Below are 16,605 nucleotides of genomic sequence, written 5' to 3' on the forward strand. Positions count from 1 at the left end.
CAACGGAGGTCAGAAGCTTTTTAGGAATGGCCACCTACTGTGGCCGTTTCATCCCCGGCTTGGCATCCCTCTCGGAACCCCTACGCATGCTGACCAAGACGGGGCAACCATGGGCGTGGTCTGCGAGGGAAGATGAAGCATTCACAGCTGTCAAGGACGCGCTGATCGACGACAAGGTCATGGCTTACTTCAGGCCACACCGACGCACGGAGGTGGTTGTGGACGCAAGCCCGGTTGGTCTCGGGGCTGTCCTCATGCAGGAGACGGAAGCACACGAATGGGTGCCCACGTCCTACGCCAGTAGGGCGTTGACTGCAACCGAGATGAGATACGCACAGATTGAACGAGAGGCCTTGGCGATCAAGTGGGCGTGCCAACACTTCCACCTATACTTATATGGACATGAGTTCAAAGTTGTCACGGATCAGAAGCCTTTGGTGACACTGTTCGCAGGGACGGCCAGACTTGCTCCTCCCCGCATCGAGAGGTGGGCCGTGCAGCTACAGACCTATCGGTTTGAGGTCATCTACCGTCCTGGGGCAGACAACCCGGCGGACTTCCTATCAAGACACCTGGGCTCAGCTGCTACCGACCAAGAGGTAGAGGACACGGAGGAAGCCGAAGAGTTTGTGAAGATGCTGTCGCAGGAGGCGTGAAACCATCGGGAAGGCCACAGATGAAGATGAGTGCCTCATCCGTGTGAAGGCCACATTGACAAACCGCAACTGGAAACACTTCCTAGACGGAGCCAGTGCCCTCACAGCTGCAGAACAACAGTCAGGGCAACAGATGTGGAGGGCCCAGAGTGAACTCAGCGTGGGGCCACGCAGGATAGTACTCCGTGGCACAGCAATTGTGATCCCATACAGTCTCTAGAAAGACGTAGTACGCCTGGCTCACCAGGGCCACCAAGGGGTGTCAAAGACAAAAGCGCAGCTGCGCAGTAAGGTATGGTTTCCCGGCATGGACTCGGCAGTAGAAGAAGAAATAAGTAACTGTCACTCGTGCACCATAACGAGTCAAGACCCAGCCCCTCATCCGGTGATCACTGAGGACCACTGTCAAGTTCCTTGGTCAAAACTCAGTGTGGACTTTGGATCCTACCCAGACGGACGCCACACGCTGGTGGTGATAGACTCCTACTGACGATTTCCAGTAGTGGAGATAGTACCCTCCACCGCGTGCGTGCACGTGAGAAAAGCGATGGAAAAGATCTTTGCTATGATGGGCCTGGCCGAGGAAATGAAGTCAGACAATGGTCCGCCTTTTCAAGGAAAGGAATTCCAAACATATCTGACCGCGAGAGGAATACACCACAGGAAAGTCACCCCGCAGTGGCCTCAAGCGAACGGAGAGGTCGAGAGGTTCATGAGGACCTTGAACCGCGCTCTCCAAATTGGTGTTGAGAGGGGAGACGACGCAGAAGAATGTATGTCCCAGTTTCTGAGCGCAAACCGGCAAACACCTCACTCCACCACTCAGTGTGCCCCGGCACATCTGCAGTTTAAGAAAGTGCCAAGGGACTGTGTGCCGACTGTACCGGCATGGTGCCCGCCAGAATTGGACCAAAACGCCACGCAAGATAGGAGAAGACGAAACAATGAGAAAGCCAGTTGGGCTCGGAGAGCTCAACCCAAGTCCCTGGTGGTCGGTGACAAGGTTGTCCTCAAAAACAGACATCTCAGCTGGAAGTATGATACCGCATATGAACCGGAGGTGTGGGAGATCGTAAATGTGCAAGGCACCATGGTATCCGCAACCCGAGGCACGAGAGCCGTGACACGGAACGTGTCATGGTTCAAGCGCGTCCCCCGTGAACGCGCAGAAGCCAGCCAAACATCTAGGATCCTGAGCACGCGAGCAACGATCAGATAGACACCGAGGTGTCGACAAGCCAGCAGCAAGAGGAGATGTGGCCACCGAGACCTGAACCTGAGAGGAACAACATCACGGAAGGCAGCCCGGGGGAGACCCAGGGCTTAGCAGAGCAGTCTCGAAGTGATGGAGTGACGGAAAATCAACGGAGCCAGAGATACCATCCCAGGCCAAACCCGACTCCCAGCCAAAGACTGAGAGACTATGCCTGCGAACTAAATGCCTCCAAGAAAGTCCCATGACCTGGACTATTGATCTGTGAGTTTGGAGGGATGTAGTGACGAAGCCACCCGTCCCGTCCCGACACGCACGCACGCATGCACCTCAGAGGCGGGTTAGCCCCTGGGTATAAATAAACGGGCGTGAGACCGCTCGTGGTCTTTGGCCCTAACAAGCAGTCAGTGTCCGTGTCGATTATTGAACAGTTATAGTTAGGCCCCAATCTGCGGCCTAGGTCCTCACTGCCCCTGTGCCCTCACCCTCCCCCCCCCCCCCTGCACCACACATATGACACATTTACAATGGCTGAAGAATTTCCTGGCTTTACACTTAAAAGAAGTAAAGTGATTAAATGCAGACATCCTACTACAGGTCGTTAGTAAATGGATTTAGGGAAGTACAGACCACAACAACCAGAATGCACCATCTCCGCGCTCCACCCCGCGTACTACGTTTCTCTGAAGCCGCTTCCCACCCCAGGGCCTCACCAGCTCTCCACCAATCAGACAGCAGCCACAGCCATCACTCATCAGGTTCCGCCTACAAGACGACACGAGGGTGAGCGTAATCGGAAGAGGATGATATGATTGGCTGGTTACTCAGAGGTGGGTGGGGCCTAAACGCAACAGCTGATACAGTGACAGAGTAGACGACGCACGGTACGTTGGACGTTTGTAAATAAAGCCTGGACGAGGGACCCGATTGGCTGCGTTGAAACTGTACGCTCGGATTGGCGGAAGTTTCAACAATGGGGTGGGGCAGAAAGGGGACCGAGTACTTCCGCTGTGGGCGGGCCAAGGCTTCCTATTGGTCAGGAGTTCCGGGGCTTCCACCAGACTTTTCTGGACCTTTCGGTACAGCTGACTGTGACGTCACCGAGAAGCCAGCAGATGGGCGGAGCCAGAGCAGCAGGGAGCCGGAGAGCGGTGAGTGCAGCGGCACCGGGGCCCCGAGGCCAGGAGGGGGCTGGAGGGGCCCGGGAGGGCGAAGGAGGCGGGAGGGAGGGCCGAGACCGCTGCCCCCGGGGGACGGGCCCTCAGACCCCGCCGGGTGGGGCTGACCCCGGTTCATTTATTCATTCATGTATCCTTCCGGGTGAGCACAGCTTATGTGAGCTAACCGCTGGGGCAGTCTCTCTGCACAGGGCAACCCTCCTCCTGATCTTTCAGGCCATAAGGTTGTGCTGTTACTGCATCGAACTTAACATTGAGGCAGTTAACGTGTGCTACCAGAAAGAAAGGTAACCCAGGGACTCTGATAGAGGGAGAGGGATTGCTGGTGTCAGTGGCCAGGTTCTCATATGTCTCTCCAAGCACATCTAGAGATTTCTAGGGTTTCTGCTTGCAGTGCTGAACCTAAGAAAGGCAGGGAGCCCCATTTTGAAGATCATCGGTGTACTGGTGATAGCCAATTGTATGGGTGTTAAGGGTGTGGCTGGGTGAAGCAATGAAAGAATACTTTGGTGAGTACGGTTGAGGTGGCCCTTGTGATATTGGTGCTTTATGTGAGGAACAGACCCATTTGCACTAGGTGAGTGTGAGTTTATAGCAAGGAGACAAGTTGTGTCACCGCAGTGTCTTGGATAACTGCCAGTGTTGCGAGGTCATCAAGAAAAACCTATTGGTCCATGGGTTCAAACGCAACTGAAAAGTCGAGGAGAATTTGGGCACTTATGTTACCCTGGTCACCAATGGATTCTAAAATCTTTATTCTAGTGTTGTTACAATTTGTTGTTTTTCTCTTGACAGGGTCTTTAGGCTGACTGGCAGCTTTTTTGCAGGTGTAGGGTTAGTTGACAAGGGAGACTGTTAACAGTACCTTTTGCAATGCAGAGGGTCCCTGAGTATTGCCTTTAGTTAATCGCTTGTAAGGATCCGTTCAGGGCTTCTTTAGGAGTGGAGCAATGCATGCATGTTTAAGGGCTGACTGAACTCAAAGGTATTGACATGAAGTTAGTGGGTGTGCTTGGACCAACAGATCACTATGCCTACTACTTTGCCCTACCCATTGACTCCCACACTTTGTTGGACTCCCTCTTTTGAGTCCCAGAGGGTCACACGTGCTTATTGCTTTCATTGCAAGTCCTTCAGATGTGTCTTGTTGCCCGTGTCTGATTGCCTTGCTTCTGCCTTAGATGTATGGTTCCAAAGATACCCTGGGTGAACTCAGTCGTCCACTGAAACCAGTACTGCACCAAGTCTCGTGGGTGCATTGCCATTGCAGCCACAACTAGCTGTTTGAGTTAGGGTCCCCTAAAGTTTGCTCCCCGGGGCACTTACTCTGGGTCCCAGATCTCCCATCAGCATCAATGCTTTCCTATGTTAGCATTGATTTTGGAGACTAGAGGTGTCTGTAACTGGTCTGTCCTCTGTGTCCATTGTATATGGCTCAAGTATTACTACCCCTTGAAACCATCTGTATTCCAAAAGAAATACCTAGTCCTGAACTAATCACTGACTAAGCCTAGCTCCCCTTTCAGAGTTAGTTCTATGTAGTGAGTAACTTGGTTAGCCAATTAAAGCCAATAATCAGTGCCCACTATGGATACTTCACAGTCACTATTGAAAGACCCATAATCCTGTGCTTCTCAGGCTGTGATGGAGTGTATCAAGATTGGGAGCTTTGATGGGTTTACCCGTGTCTGAGTTATGTGCAGGGTTTTGCAGCTGGCATGGGATTACTCTGGGCTCTAGTGTGAGCTCCGTTTGTGTGTGTGTGTGTGGGGATAGTGTAGTGCGGTTTGTTGCAAGTGTCAGACAGGTGGTGCAGTTATTTCGCCAATCAGGGGGTGAGAGGGCGGAGCTGTGGGCAGGGACCGGAGATAAATGCAGCCAGCAACGCAGTGCAGCGGGTGCTCCAAAGGCAAGCCCGTCCATGCCCATCTGGGCCCAAGGTCCAGGCACTATGCCCGTCTGATCAAACGGATGCACACCCCTCTTCTAAACCTCCATCATGAACAAGCATTGGAAATGCAATAGGTCTCGCAGCATTAGAGTTAGTGCTTTTAGAATTGTTTATGGGTTTTTTTTGTAAATCTTTAGCATTTTTGTTTCCTGTAGCCAATGCTAAAGAATAAAAAAAAAAAAAAGCCATAAACATTTCTAAAAGCTCTAACTCAAATGCTCCCAGACCTATTGCACTGTGTGAGGGTGAGTGAGGGTGAGGGTGGGTGAGGGTGAGTGAGGGTGAGTGAGGGTGAGGGGTTGAGGGTGAGTGAGGGTGGGTGAGGGTGAGTGAGGGGTTGATGTTGAGGGTGAGGGGTTGAGGGTGAGTGAGGGGTTGAGGGTGAGTGAGGGTGAGGGTGAGTTAGGGTGAGGGGTTGAGGGTGAGTTAGGGTGAGGGGTTGAGGGTACAGAGGGATATTTGTAAGAGAATGGATCATACTACACCGTGGCTAATTGGGGAAACTCAGATGCCCTGTGAGTATAGATAGTCCAGAGTAAGAGTGTTAGCAAGATAGTATCCTCATTTACAAAAGGTTCCCAGAGGTAAACGTCACCAAAATGACATACAGTATTATCTAGGTATGTTGTTCAATGATCGGTGATATTTAACACAAAACTGTAAGGTTCTGGTACCACAGTGTATGTCTTTCTTTAGAACCGATCCCTCCTGTATCCAGGGTAAGTTGAAGTATTATTTGGCCCCTGTGCCTACAAAGTAGAGTTACAAGAAACCGGTGCCGTACACTGCCGCTCTGGAGAGGGAGGGACAAGTGTAGCCGAGAATACCGAAAGCCCTTGCTGCGGAGCTCCCCTCGGGAGATGGTGAAGCTCAGGGGCCCATGATACCCCGCAATCAATCCGCCACTGGGAGCAAGAAACAGCAGCCACGATCACAGAAGGATGGCACGCGTAAATATGCCGAGTACACTGATCCACAGCATAAAGTCCGCCTCCAAAAAACTAAAAGAGACGGTAGAAGTGAGTACATCCAAGCTAAAATACAGTCTGATTTACAATCCAAGCATTCTCCCAAGGCCGGTTATTTGCATGACGAGGGCTCCTTGCGGTGTTCGCTCAGCAGTCGGAAGTCATCGACCCTTGTGTCTTTCCACCTGCAGGGTGCCGACTGTGCTGATGTGTGTTTACGGAAGGTGCCGTTGAGAACCTCACCCCCCCCCCCCCCCGCCCCCCTCCAGGGTGGTAGGGAGCGGTGGACAAGTTCCCAGAGGGTCCCTTTTCAGAAACCAATGCATCTTCGCTGGTTCTCTGGGTATGTCCCACGATAGCAACTTTTATTTTCAGCCATCGTCTTTGTTTGCGTAGCATCGTCTTGGATGGTGCACGGCGCTAACTGTACCAAACATTCCAGGCATAACATGCATTTTAACACTGAATGTGATTGTCACAAGGCATTGTTAAACGTAAAAAAAATAAAATAAAAATCAGCACCCTGTGCAGTTACAGACTCAAGTAACAGTTACTTTAAACGCAGTATTAAAGGGCATGCATTACGTGTACGTATTGTTTACAACCTCCACACCGACGACTAACACATTTAACAACTTAATTTACCACACGTCTGTTGCACGTGTTACTTTATTTAAGAGCATTTACTCCAACAGGAATGTAATCTGTTGTGTATCATGTCGCAAATAAAGACGCATTTTGAGTTAGATTAATGCAATTAGAGTTCAGGTTACACGGGACAAAGACGTGATCTAAACTAACATATAATTAACTGTGCATTGTGTTGGCATAAGACACATCATCTTAGAATTGACCCCTTCTTCCCCTTACGAAACACACTGGCCGCTTGTGATTCACAGCAATCTCTCGGCGCGCCTTGTGCCTGAGGTGTGTGTTGCAGTTTTATCACATAGTCTGGCACACCGCAGGATGAATGTAACCGCCACCATTTACGGTAAGGAGCGCCATAGGCCGGAAACGGCAGAGGTACGGTCACTAAGCCCTTGGCTTCAAGGTGCACACCCTCTAAAAGAACACAAGAAATAACCCCCATGCATTCGCCCCGCAGACAAGGATTGTGGGGGCAAAGACGGCTACTAGTGTCTGGCGCAGATAAGCAAATGCCGCCCTCGGCCCACCAAGCATGCTGTTTAGGGTACTACCGTAATGGGGCAAAACAAGTAATAAACATAAGTGTGTAAGCGAGAAATCCTCAAGGTGCTTTGCATGGAAACAGGCTTCACAGTCTCCAATCAAACAAGACGGAGGGAAGAGAGGGGAGGGGGGAGGAGAAATGCGTCTCGGCCGGAGCAGGGGGCGGAGCAGGGAGAGCGGGCTTTGGAATGGAATTGACACGGCCGGCCGGTCGTGAAACTGAAAGCATGGCCGGCCGGCCGTGAAAGCCTTTGATGCGGCAGGGGAAATGCGAGACGGCGGGGAGGGGGCGGAGCGGGTAAACAAAGACGGACGTGCACGCGCTTTTAAGCTCAATGCGCATGCGCATTGAGCTTAAAAGTCACGGGCACTGCAAGGAATCGCCACGATTCCTTGCAGTGTGGATAAAGAGTGGATAAGTCCCAATACTCTCGCTTGCTCGATGCGCATGCGCATCGACAGGCGAGACCTAAAAACTGTCTTTGATCTCTGAGCAAGGACTCCGCACTAAAAGGAGGGCATTCCCAGAAATACAGATCCCTACCACCCCTAGGCATATTTTGCAGCACCCGGTTAAACCCCAGCCTACTCTATCAATTTACTATCTAAATACACGTTCCCTTTTAAATCCTCAGCTTGCCATCTTCCTCCTTTTGCTTACTGACAAACCTGATATTCTATTGCTGACAGAAACATGGCTTACCTCAGACTCTGCCCCCGATATGCTGGCAGCAATACCACCCAACTACTATACTATTCATGCCAGGTAAATTGGGGGGGTGGGTTGCAGCCATTATTCACACTCATTTCAGGTTCAGCTCTCTGACCTGTCTCTCCCTCAAGGAGGTGGAGAACATAGTAATTCAACTCAAATCCACCACCGACACATTCGTCTGTGTATTAATTTACAGGCCACCGCACCAGATGGCTCACTTCCCCTCTCACTTAGCGAACAGATGGCTAAACTTGTCATTGATCACGCCAAGGTGCTCCTCGTAGGCGACTTTAATTATTGGTTCAACGACCTCCACGAAGGACCTCAATCTGCTGAACTGTCTGACCTCCTCTCCAACTTAAACTTCACCAACAGGTCTCTTCTCCCACCCATCTGAAAGGGCACATCTTGGACCAAGTTTGGACTAGTGGCCTGACTATTTCAATCCCCACAATTGTCCCATGTATTTGGTCTGACCATCATCTAATAAAATTTAAGCTCATACTTCCGACCATCCACAAAATTAGCAGAGCCGTAGGCGGCTTTGCCAGGAAAAGTAATGCCATCAATAAAAACGACTTCCTTGACGCCTTGACCAATACACACCCGTCTCCTGGCACTGATATCAATGCCAATGCAGCTAATCCCTCTCAATGGCTTTGCGAGGCCAGTAACAAGCACGCGCCACTTAGGAAAGTTAAATTAGCCTGACGTGCTGACGCCCAGAGGTGGTTTTCTTCTGAACTTAAAACTAAGAAACTAGCTTTGCGCCAATTAGAGAGGCAGTGGTGACAGGAATACTCCCCTGATAAAAGCATTTTGTATACAACAGCCCGGAAAGAATATATGAAGGCCATTCTCGCAGCGAAAGCCGCTCACTTCTCCACGCTCATCCTCAATTCCAACAAAAGCGCCAAAGAAATATTTGTCATAATGAATGAATTGTCCAACCCAGATAGAATCCTCGCTAAGGTTGCGCCCTCTCAAGCACTGTGCAACTCACTAAATGACTATTTAATTGAAAAAATGCTATTGGATCTCTCCGCCGCCTTCAACACGGTCGACCACACTATTTTGGCCGACAGTATCAAACATGCTGGTATCCAAGGTGTGGCAGCTCACTGGCTCACCTCCTTTCTGGAGGATCGGTCCCAGGCCGTCCTCCAAGACCTTTTTTTGTCCCCACCACGTAAAACCTCCTGTGGTGTTCCAAAGGGCTGCGCTCTCTCCCCCACCTGTTTATTCTCTACATTGTCCCCCTGATCCAGTCCCTTAAAGATAGGAAAGTGGCGGTCTTTAATTATGCGGATGACCTGCTATTAGTTTTCACGGTTGACAACTCACACATCTCCGTCACCAAATTTCAGGCCACCATGCTATATATCCAACAATGGATGGACCACAACCACCTTAAGTTAAACTTGGGTAAGACGGAGCTTGTTCTTACTGGGGACACCATACGTTTTGGGACCCACACGACTGGCCATCAGAGCTAGGTCCTCCACCCTCCCCATCGGCCAAAACACTAGGAGTCACCCTCAACAGCCACTTATCACTAAAGACTCAAATTGTCTCTGTCATTTCTAAATGTTTTTTCCAACTGCTGAAGATTAAGAAGATTCACCTTTTTCTAGCACAGGAAGCTTTGATTGAAGTGGTAGTAGACACTGTTCTGTCGCACCTGGACTATGCTAATTCTATGTATTTGGGCATGCCAATTCACTTACTCAAATGGTTGCAGATGGCCCAAAATCAGGCAGCCAGAATGATCCTTCATCAACCTAGATGGAAGCCAGCAAGACCTCTGTTGAGGAAATTGCATTGGCTCCCTATCCTTCGACGCTGGGCTTTTAAGGTGGGCTGCCTTATATTTAAATCCCTGCACTGCAATAACCCCAAATTCATTAACAACCTGATACTCAGGCACACTCCCTCTCGTAACCTGCGCTCTGCTCACCTTCCACTCCTCACCATCCCCTCCTCACCATCCCTACTTTGAAACGGGTATGACAGGGAGGTCGCAGATTTTCTACACTTGCCCCCAGACTGTGGAATTTCTTCCCGCTGGAGATCCGGTCCTGCACTGACCTTCTGCAGTTCAGGAAGTCCCTTAAAACGTGGCTATTTGCACAAGCCTGTAATTAATGTGTTCACTGGTAACCTTCAGAGCCTTTTTACAGTGCCATGAAACCACCCAGTGTACGTGTGCTTTACAAGTCATTATTAACATTGTCATTATATTTAAGGAAGGCCTCTAGCTCTGTCCAAAACATAACAGAAGACCCTGTTCTCCTTTTCTATCCTTTGTTGAAGGTGCTGTGGGTAAATGGAAAAAGTTTTTGGATCATATTTTCTGACCAAATCGTGGCTGTTATTGATGGCTGCTGCTGTCTCCCATGTGGAAGTAGCCCATGTCCATGCGGAATGGGTTGTGTGAGCCAAACCTGGTCACTAAAAATATGAGGAGTATGTATAATCCAACAAGATCATCTCTGATTGTATGTCATATCTTTTCTTTGGCTGTTGGACTGGAAGCAGGTCACAAATCTTCTGGCTCATTAATTTATTGCTTGAAGATGAATTTACCTTAAATAAATGAATAGGCATCTAACTTTTTGGTATTTTGGGAACGCGCGCCTTTGGTCAATCGTATTTTGTTTGGGCCAATCTCCTCGGTCCTGTTTGTAGTGTGACTACCTATCTGTGGAATCAATCAGGGTTTTCCTTGGTTGTGTGTTTGTCTTTAAGCGAAGTGTAACCCCACCTGTGACCCGCCAATCGGAAGGCTTGGGTCTGGGTCGCAGGACTCGTATTACCACGTATCTCTGTCTTGGGGTTGATGGAGAGGTCATTTCGAATGAATCGGGCAGCAATGATACGACTTTGTGTGTGTGTGTGTGTGTAACATGGCAGTCATTGATATCATATTCAGCACTATTCTCATTAGTATACGTACAGTTGTTACATTTTACATCAACATTGCATTCACTGATATTGACGTCAATATGCTTGCATAGGTTACAGCGTACATCGGTATTGCATTTACTGGTATTGACATCATTGTGCGTAGATAATTACAGCGTACATCAATATTGCATTTATTGGTGCTGCTAGGCGTGCATACATCAGATTGTATATTGCTATGTGTTTATTGATCTCAACAAATTCAACCACTTCTCAATATAGGTTGATATCCAAACACCAAAACAACTTTCAGAATGTCCTTCCACTTTTGAGGATGGAAGAATTTACACTTTTTGGTTTGTCTTTTAGACAGGAGCATAACTTTGGCTGGGTGTCTCGATTTCTTTGTTTCACAACCCCAGGGTTTTTCAGTTTTCTGCATCACTGAGTAAGGAACATCGCAGTAGTGACCTACCCAAGGGAATGACGACCCTTCTTGCACAGACAGTATATGGATGATAGGTTTGGTTTACTTAAGCCTCTGTCCTTGGTGACTGGCTCACTTGCTGGATTGGTGAGGGCATAATGTGGCATTGGGTGTAGTACAATGTCTTTGTTCCACTTGTTGCTTGTATAGTCCAAGTATGCTCAAAAGGATGCAATCCATTAACACCTGCACTCTAGACAGTCTGCTAAATGTTGCACCCTGCCCATGTCATATTCTCAGTGATAAGTTAAACATTACCAATTGTGGCAAGATTGATTTGTTGTTCAAACATGCCTGTAGGAAGTGCACAACGTTTAGGTACGCGGCAGCGTAGAACAAGGTGGTGATTCTCCGACATGGGACCTGGAAAGACCCAGTACAAACAAGTGGCAAGGTTTGAAGGCATATTAATGTCATCCGAGGAAGCTGCACAAGGTAGTAGAGCAACGAAACTGAACATAGCAAACTATGCAGCAGGGCCCATGACCACGAGTGGTTCATATGCTAAAAATGCCACATAAATATTCTCATTGAGTGCAGGTTTGAGCCTCTGTTGTGGACATTTAGTAACATGCACACATTCAGTATGAGCATGTGCTCTGTAGTGGGCTTCTTCTGGTCGAATTGATGGTGCATTCCTACTGTACTGTGGCTTACCTCACCGCAGGTTTGTGTACTCAAGAAAGGTCAACATTTTAGCTGATATTTTCTCCACAGTAGGCTCGGATTGTTGGTGGAACAGGGTAGGACTGGGCAAAAATTTGTCCCAGGCACTAAAATAAGTGACGCCCATCAGCGAACCAAATAGCTGAAAAAGTGCAATGAGGCCAGTTTTGAACTTGTATAGACATGCTGTATGGGTATTTTAAAAGGTATGGGAGACTGCATGAATTTGTGTTTACTGTAGGCAATATTTGTGGTAAAATCAAGGAATCAACAGTAACATTTCATGCCAGCCAAATGCACCACCATGAGGCTGGGCTTAAGCCAGTGGCCTATAGGCAGCAGGGTACACTAGTATTCTCAGCAGTTGGGTACAACGGTATTACCCACAGGTAGTACACCGGCATCCCTGGTAAAGTGGCGTTCCATGTAGACAACTATACCCAACAATCAGGTAGGCTGGTACTCCCAGCGGTTTGATATGTATGTAGACCAGTATTCACTGCAGTTGGGAAGAACTCTGTCACAGGACCACGGCACATTTGACAGAAGTCGAGGAGTTTCCTAATTTAATCAGATTAAAAGGTGGATAATAGATTTAAAAAGTGATGGGGATAACCACAAGAAAGAGGAGGTTGGGTTAACATAAGGTGGAAGCGTCTTGGGCCACAACAGGAAATGCGCAGCCTACCAGGAGACAAAACTGTTCATTGGAAAAGATGCCCAGATACACTTAATCTCAGCATCATGAGGTTTAAAGTCCATGTCTAGAAATTCTGAAATGTTGAAGTATTTCTACTAATCCTCTTTATCACTAGTCTATGAAGTTTATGTCCTTCAGCAGATGCAGAATTCATACATAATCACTTGCTCCAAATAGCAACAGGATCTGCCCTTGGCGTCAGCACACAGATTTAAGTAGAAGAAGGGCGATGACTTGGAGGCTGCACTTATGATAATTTACGAACCTGTGTTAGCTCTGCAGTAGCTGAATGATTGTGTTTTAAAACTGCTCAAACCTGTTTTTATAAATCCTTGCAATAAAGAATTTAAGTGTGAATTAAAAAAAATAATTGCAGATCTTGTGATACCAGCCCGAAGAAATATATTACCAAGCTAGAAGTGCCTGGACGCGATGCCCCCCGCACCCTTTACAAACATGTTCTCTGGTCGAGTTGGTCTACAGAAGATGCTGATAATTCTCAATTTTATCATAAACTTGCTTTGGTGTTATTCTAGTGGTAATTATGTTATTTGAGAAATAATATTTGTGGCGGTTTGACCTGCTCATTTAACTAACAGTGTGGTCTTAATCTTCTCACATTTTAAATATCAAGCGTGTGTGGTTCTGTGAAGTTTCATAATTTTTGTTACACAGCTGATCCCCATCAAAGTCTTTTCCGAGGACGTCCGAAGAATTCTCGCTGGCCCAGTGTGGCTCTCTTTCTGATAATTTTTCACAGGGATGGTGGATCTCTTTTAGGCAAATACCCCATGTGTTATCTTTGTTATACTTTGTAAACTCAAGAACCTAAGGACTCTGAGAAGTATTTACAACAAACGTATTCAAAGCGCAGAAGCTAACTTCTCTGGGAAGCAGCTGGATGACGCCAGGAACACACCTAAAAAACAGTTTGAGCATGTCAAATCGCAATCTAACAGATCACCCAAACCTCTATCTGAGTCTAATCTGCACCCTAATTGGAAATAACTTGCCACCTTCTTCCTTTGAAAGACAGGAAAGATTGAAAGTAACGTACGATCTGCAGTGAAGCTCCTTCCGGTGCCTTCAACACTGAAACCTTCTAACCACTTCAACGACGCGCTTCCTGCGAATCTCTATAGGGAGATTAAAACTTCTTTTCTCCCACTTTGGACCAAAATAGTAAATACTTCATTACTTCAAGGCACTATACCAGACTATGAAGCAAACATAAGGAGATGATGGATGGAGCGCTGAAACGTTTCAGACACTCACCATCAGTCGCAGATCTGGGATGAATCCATCATCGTTGTTTATCTCACTTTGCCACCTCAGTTCAGACACAGTTGTATGCGGACTACCTCAGATCCGAACAGATAACCCCCATTCTTAAAAAACCCATGGCAGATCACACTGCTCTAAATAATTTCGGCCCATCTCTAACATCCCAACTCTCTCAAAGCTCCTTGAGAAATGTGTCCATACCCAGCTATACAATCACATGGATCGTTTCCATCTCTTAGACCATTACCAATCTGGCTTCCGTCAGGGCCACAGCACTGAATCGGCCATCACTCACATAGTTGATGATGATCTGCAAATGCTTGATCATAATGAATCCTGTTTTCTAATTCTCCTCAACCTCTCATCCGCATTCGATTCGGTCAAACATGACAGCCTCCTTGATTTATTGGAACGCAGACTGGCTCGCCTATTTCCTCCACAATAGAACCTAAAGAATAACATTAATCATTCCCTATCCAACCCCACGCCTGGCACACTGGTTGTTCCGCAGGGTTCCACGATATCTCACACGCTCTTAAACCTGTTCATGGAGCCATTAACTGAAATTCGAAAATCATCAAATAACAATTTTCACAAGTACGTGATGACACCCAACTTTACCTGTAATCTCCGCTCCTGAAGATATTAGTTCTCTTAACTCAACTCTACAAAAATCTCAAAATTGGTTGACCTGCAACCACCACAAAGGAAACGCCCTAAAAGAAGAATTCCTTTTGTTTTCCCCAAACATTCACTCAATATTGCGGAATGATTGAAACATTTAACAGTCCTCAGTTGCATTCCACATGCTATCGACTCAACTAAATCATTGGGAATTACGCTCAACAAGAGCGTGAACATGCAGGAATATATCAGTTCAGCCACCTGAGTAGCTAACTTCCAAATGAATAGCTTAAGGAAAATTAAACGCTTCCTCCTCTTCGATGACTTCAAGTCATTGTACAAGCCCTAGTAATCTCCAGGCTGAACTATGGAATTGTAAGCCTTTCGGGCCCGCTACGATATACGTTTTGTAGTTTTGGAAGCTCTTTGGTATGTGAATTTTTGTTTGCCTAGATCACTGCGTACACCTGATAAACTGTTGTTTGACAGTGTGCAGATTACAGGCTACTGCGCAGAGACAGGGTAAGGGCAGAATCTTGTGTAACATTTGAACATAGTAATGATAATCACTGGATAAAATTACTGTTTAAATTAGACAATGTTCTTTAAATTAGAGGGCCTTCCACTTTTTACTGGCATTAGAATGATCTTCACTATCTTGGCAGCTGACTGGTGGTGAGCTCTAGATCTTGGGGTCACGGTCACATAGCACCAGTTTTGTCACAGTGGGGTGACCGGGAGATAAACCGGACTGGACCATAGGTTTCTGGTTGGGTAGCACTATTCAATACATGAACCAAGATTCCTAGGCCTCTCTGTCCGTATTACTGTGTGTGTGATCTTAGAGCCATTGAATATTTGCTTTTCAGCTCGATTTTAGACATTCTGTATTTTTTTTATTATTTATGGTGGAACGAGGTGGAAGTCTGCATACATTGTTTCCCCATTTGCCTAGGAGGATTAAGCTCACGGCTCGTTGAGCTAAACTTGGCGCTTGGGAGGGAAGGATTGTGAGTGAGTTGGAGTTAACAATTATGGGTCTTGGAGACTTGCTGTTGAAGCAGACATTCTGGCCAATAACACCACCAGGGTATTTGGTATAAATTTAGACCAATATCAGTTCCTCTATCAACACACTTGTGCTGGTCTCTTTTGTGTCCTTATGAGTGAGCGGGATCCACCCCCTGCAGGATAATGTGCTCGGAGAGGCCCTGCTGATGTTGGAGATGCCTCCTTCAGCTTCAGTTGTGAGCAAAAAGGCGAATGTGGTGACATCTGCTTCCATCCACATTATCTGGGCCTTCCAAGACCGAGATCAAATATCAGACACTGTTTTCACAGGGCCCCTGTTCGGTGCCCCAAATCCCTCCAGATTCGATACTTGTTGTACTTCCGGTCAATGAATTTAGGCCTTATGATACCGCCCACCGTCGCTCCACCTAATATCTGCCACATGTGGGTTTGTGGAATAAGTAGTTCAAATTCCGGCTACTGGTGGAGAGAGTTTCTATCCTGTACCTTTAAGCCAAAGCTATGTTGCATGGGGGAGACTTACTATGAAGGAATGGTAGTTGAGAACCCCACTCATGCGCACAAGTTCTCTAAATGTCTCTATTGTTTCTACCAGAAGATGGAAGTGGCCACCTTGAAAAAATAAATGAACTTGTTTTTTAGGAAATTGCAAAGTTTAATAACTAGAACACTAACGTAGCACATAATAGACCCTTAAAAGAAATGATTCTTTACTGTTTGTCTTTCTAAGTATTACAACAAACAGAATACTTCTATTTTGATCTGAACATTATATTAAACTATTGTACTTACTGTGTCCCATCAAGTTTGTGTCTACTGGATATACGCTTTTTATATTGTTATTGCTATTCACTGACATGCTAATAGAGAGCAGTTTGACAAGAGGACGAATAGATGCCATCACAGCATGGCCGGCTGCTTCAAGCAGTGAGTCCTGTTTTTATGTCTGAAACATGTGTTGCTTCGCTTCAGTGCTCCTCATGGATGTGCCCGTGTTCTCCCTTAGCGACCAGGAAAGCTTGCTGGCTGCAAT

At 47.2% G+C, this 16,605-nt stretch overlaps 1 protein-coding gene across 4 annotated transcripts in view; it reads left to right on the top strand.

Annotated features, from left to right (window-relative positions):
* The first annotated feature begins 2,835 nt into the window (after nucleotides 1-2,835).
* Nucleotides 2,836-16,605, top strand: part of DNAJB2 (DnaJ heat shock protein family (Hsp40) member B2) — a 188,946-nt gene continuing 175,176 nt past the window's right edge. For all 4 annotated transcript variants that reach the window (XM_078679166.1, XM_078679168.1, XM_078679169.1 and 1 more), the window contains exon 1: nucleotides 2,836-3,020. In XM_078679166.1, the coding sequence (XP_078535292.1) occupies nucleotides 2,843-3,020 (178 nt within the window). In that variant the 5' untranslated portion in view covers nucleotides 2,836-2,842. The remainder of the gene's footprint in view (nucleotides 3,021-16,605) is intronic.

Source organism: Lissotriton helveticus, chromosome 3_1 (genome assembly GCF_964261635.1).
Source record: "Lissotriton helveticus chromosome 3_1, aLisHel1.1, whole genome shotgun sequence".
NCBI classification, from domain to species: Eukaryota; Metazoa; Chordata; class Amphibia; order Caudata; family Salamandridae; genus Lissotriton; species Lissotriton helveticus.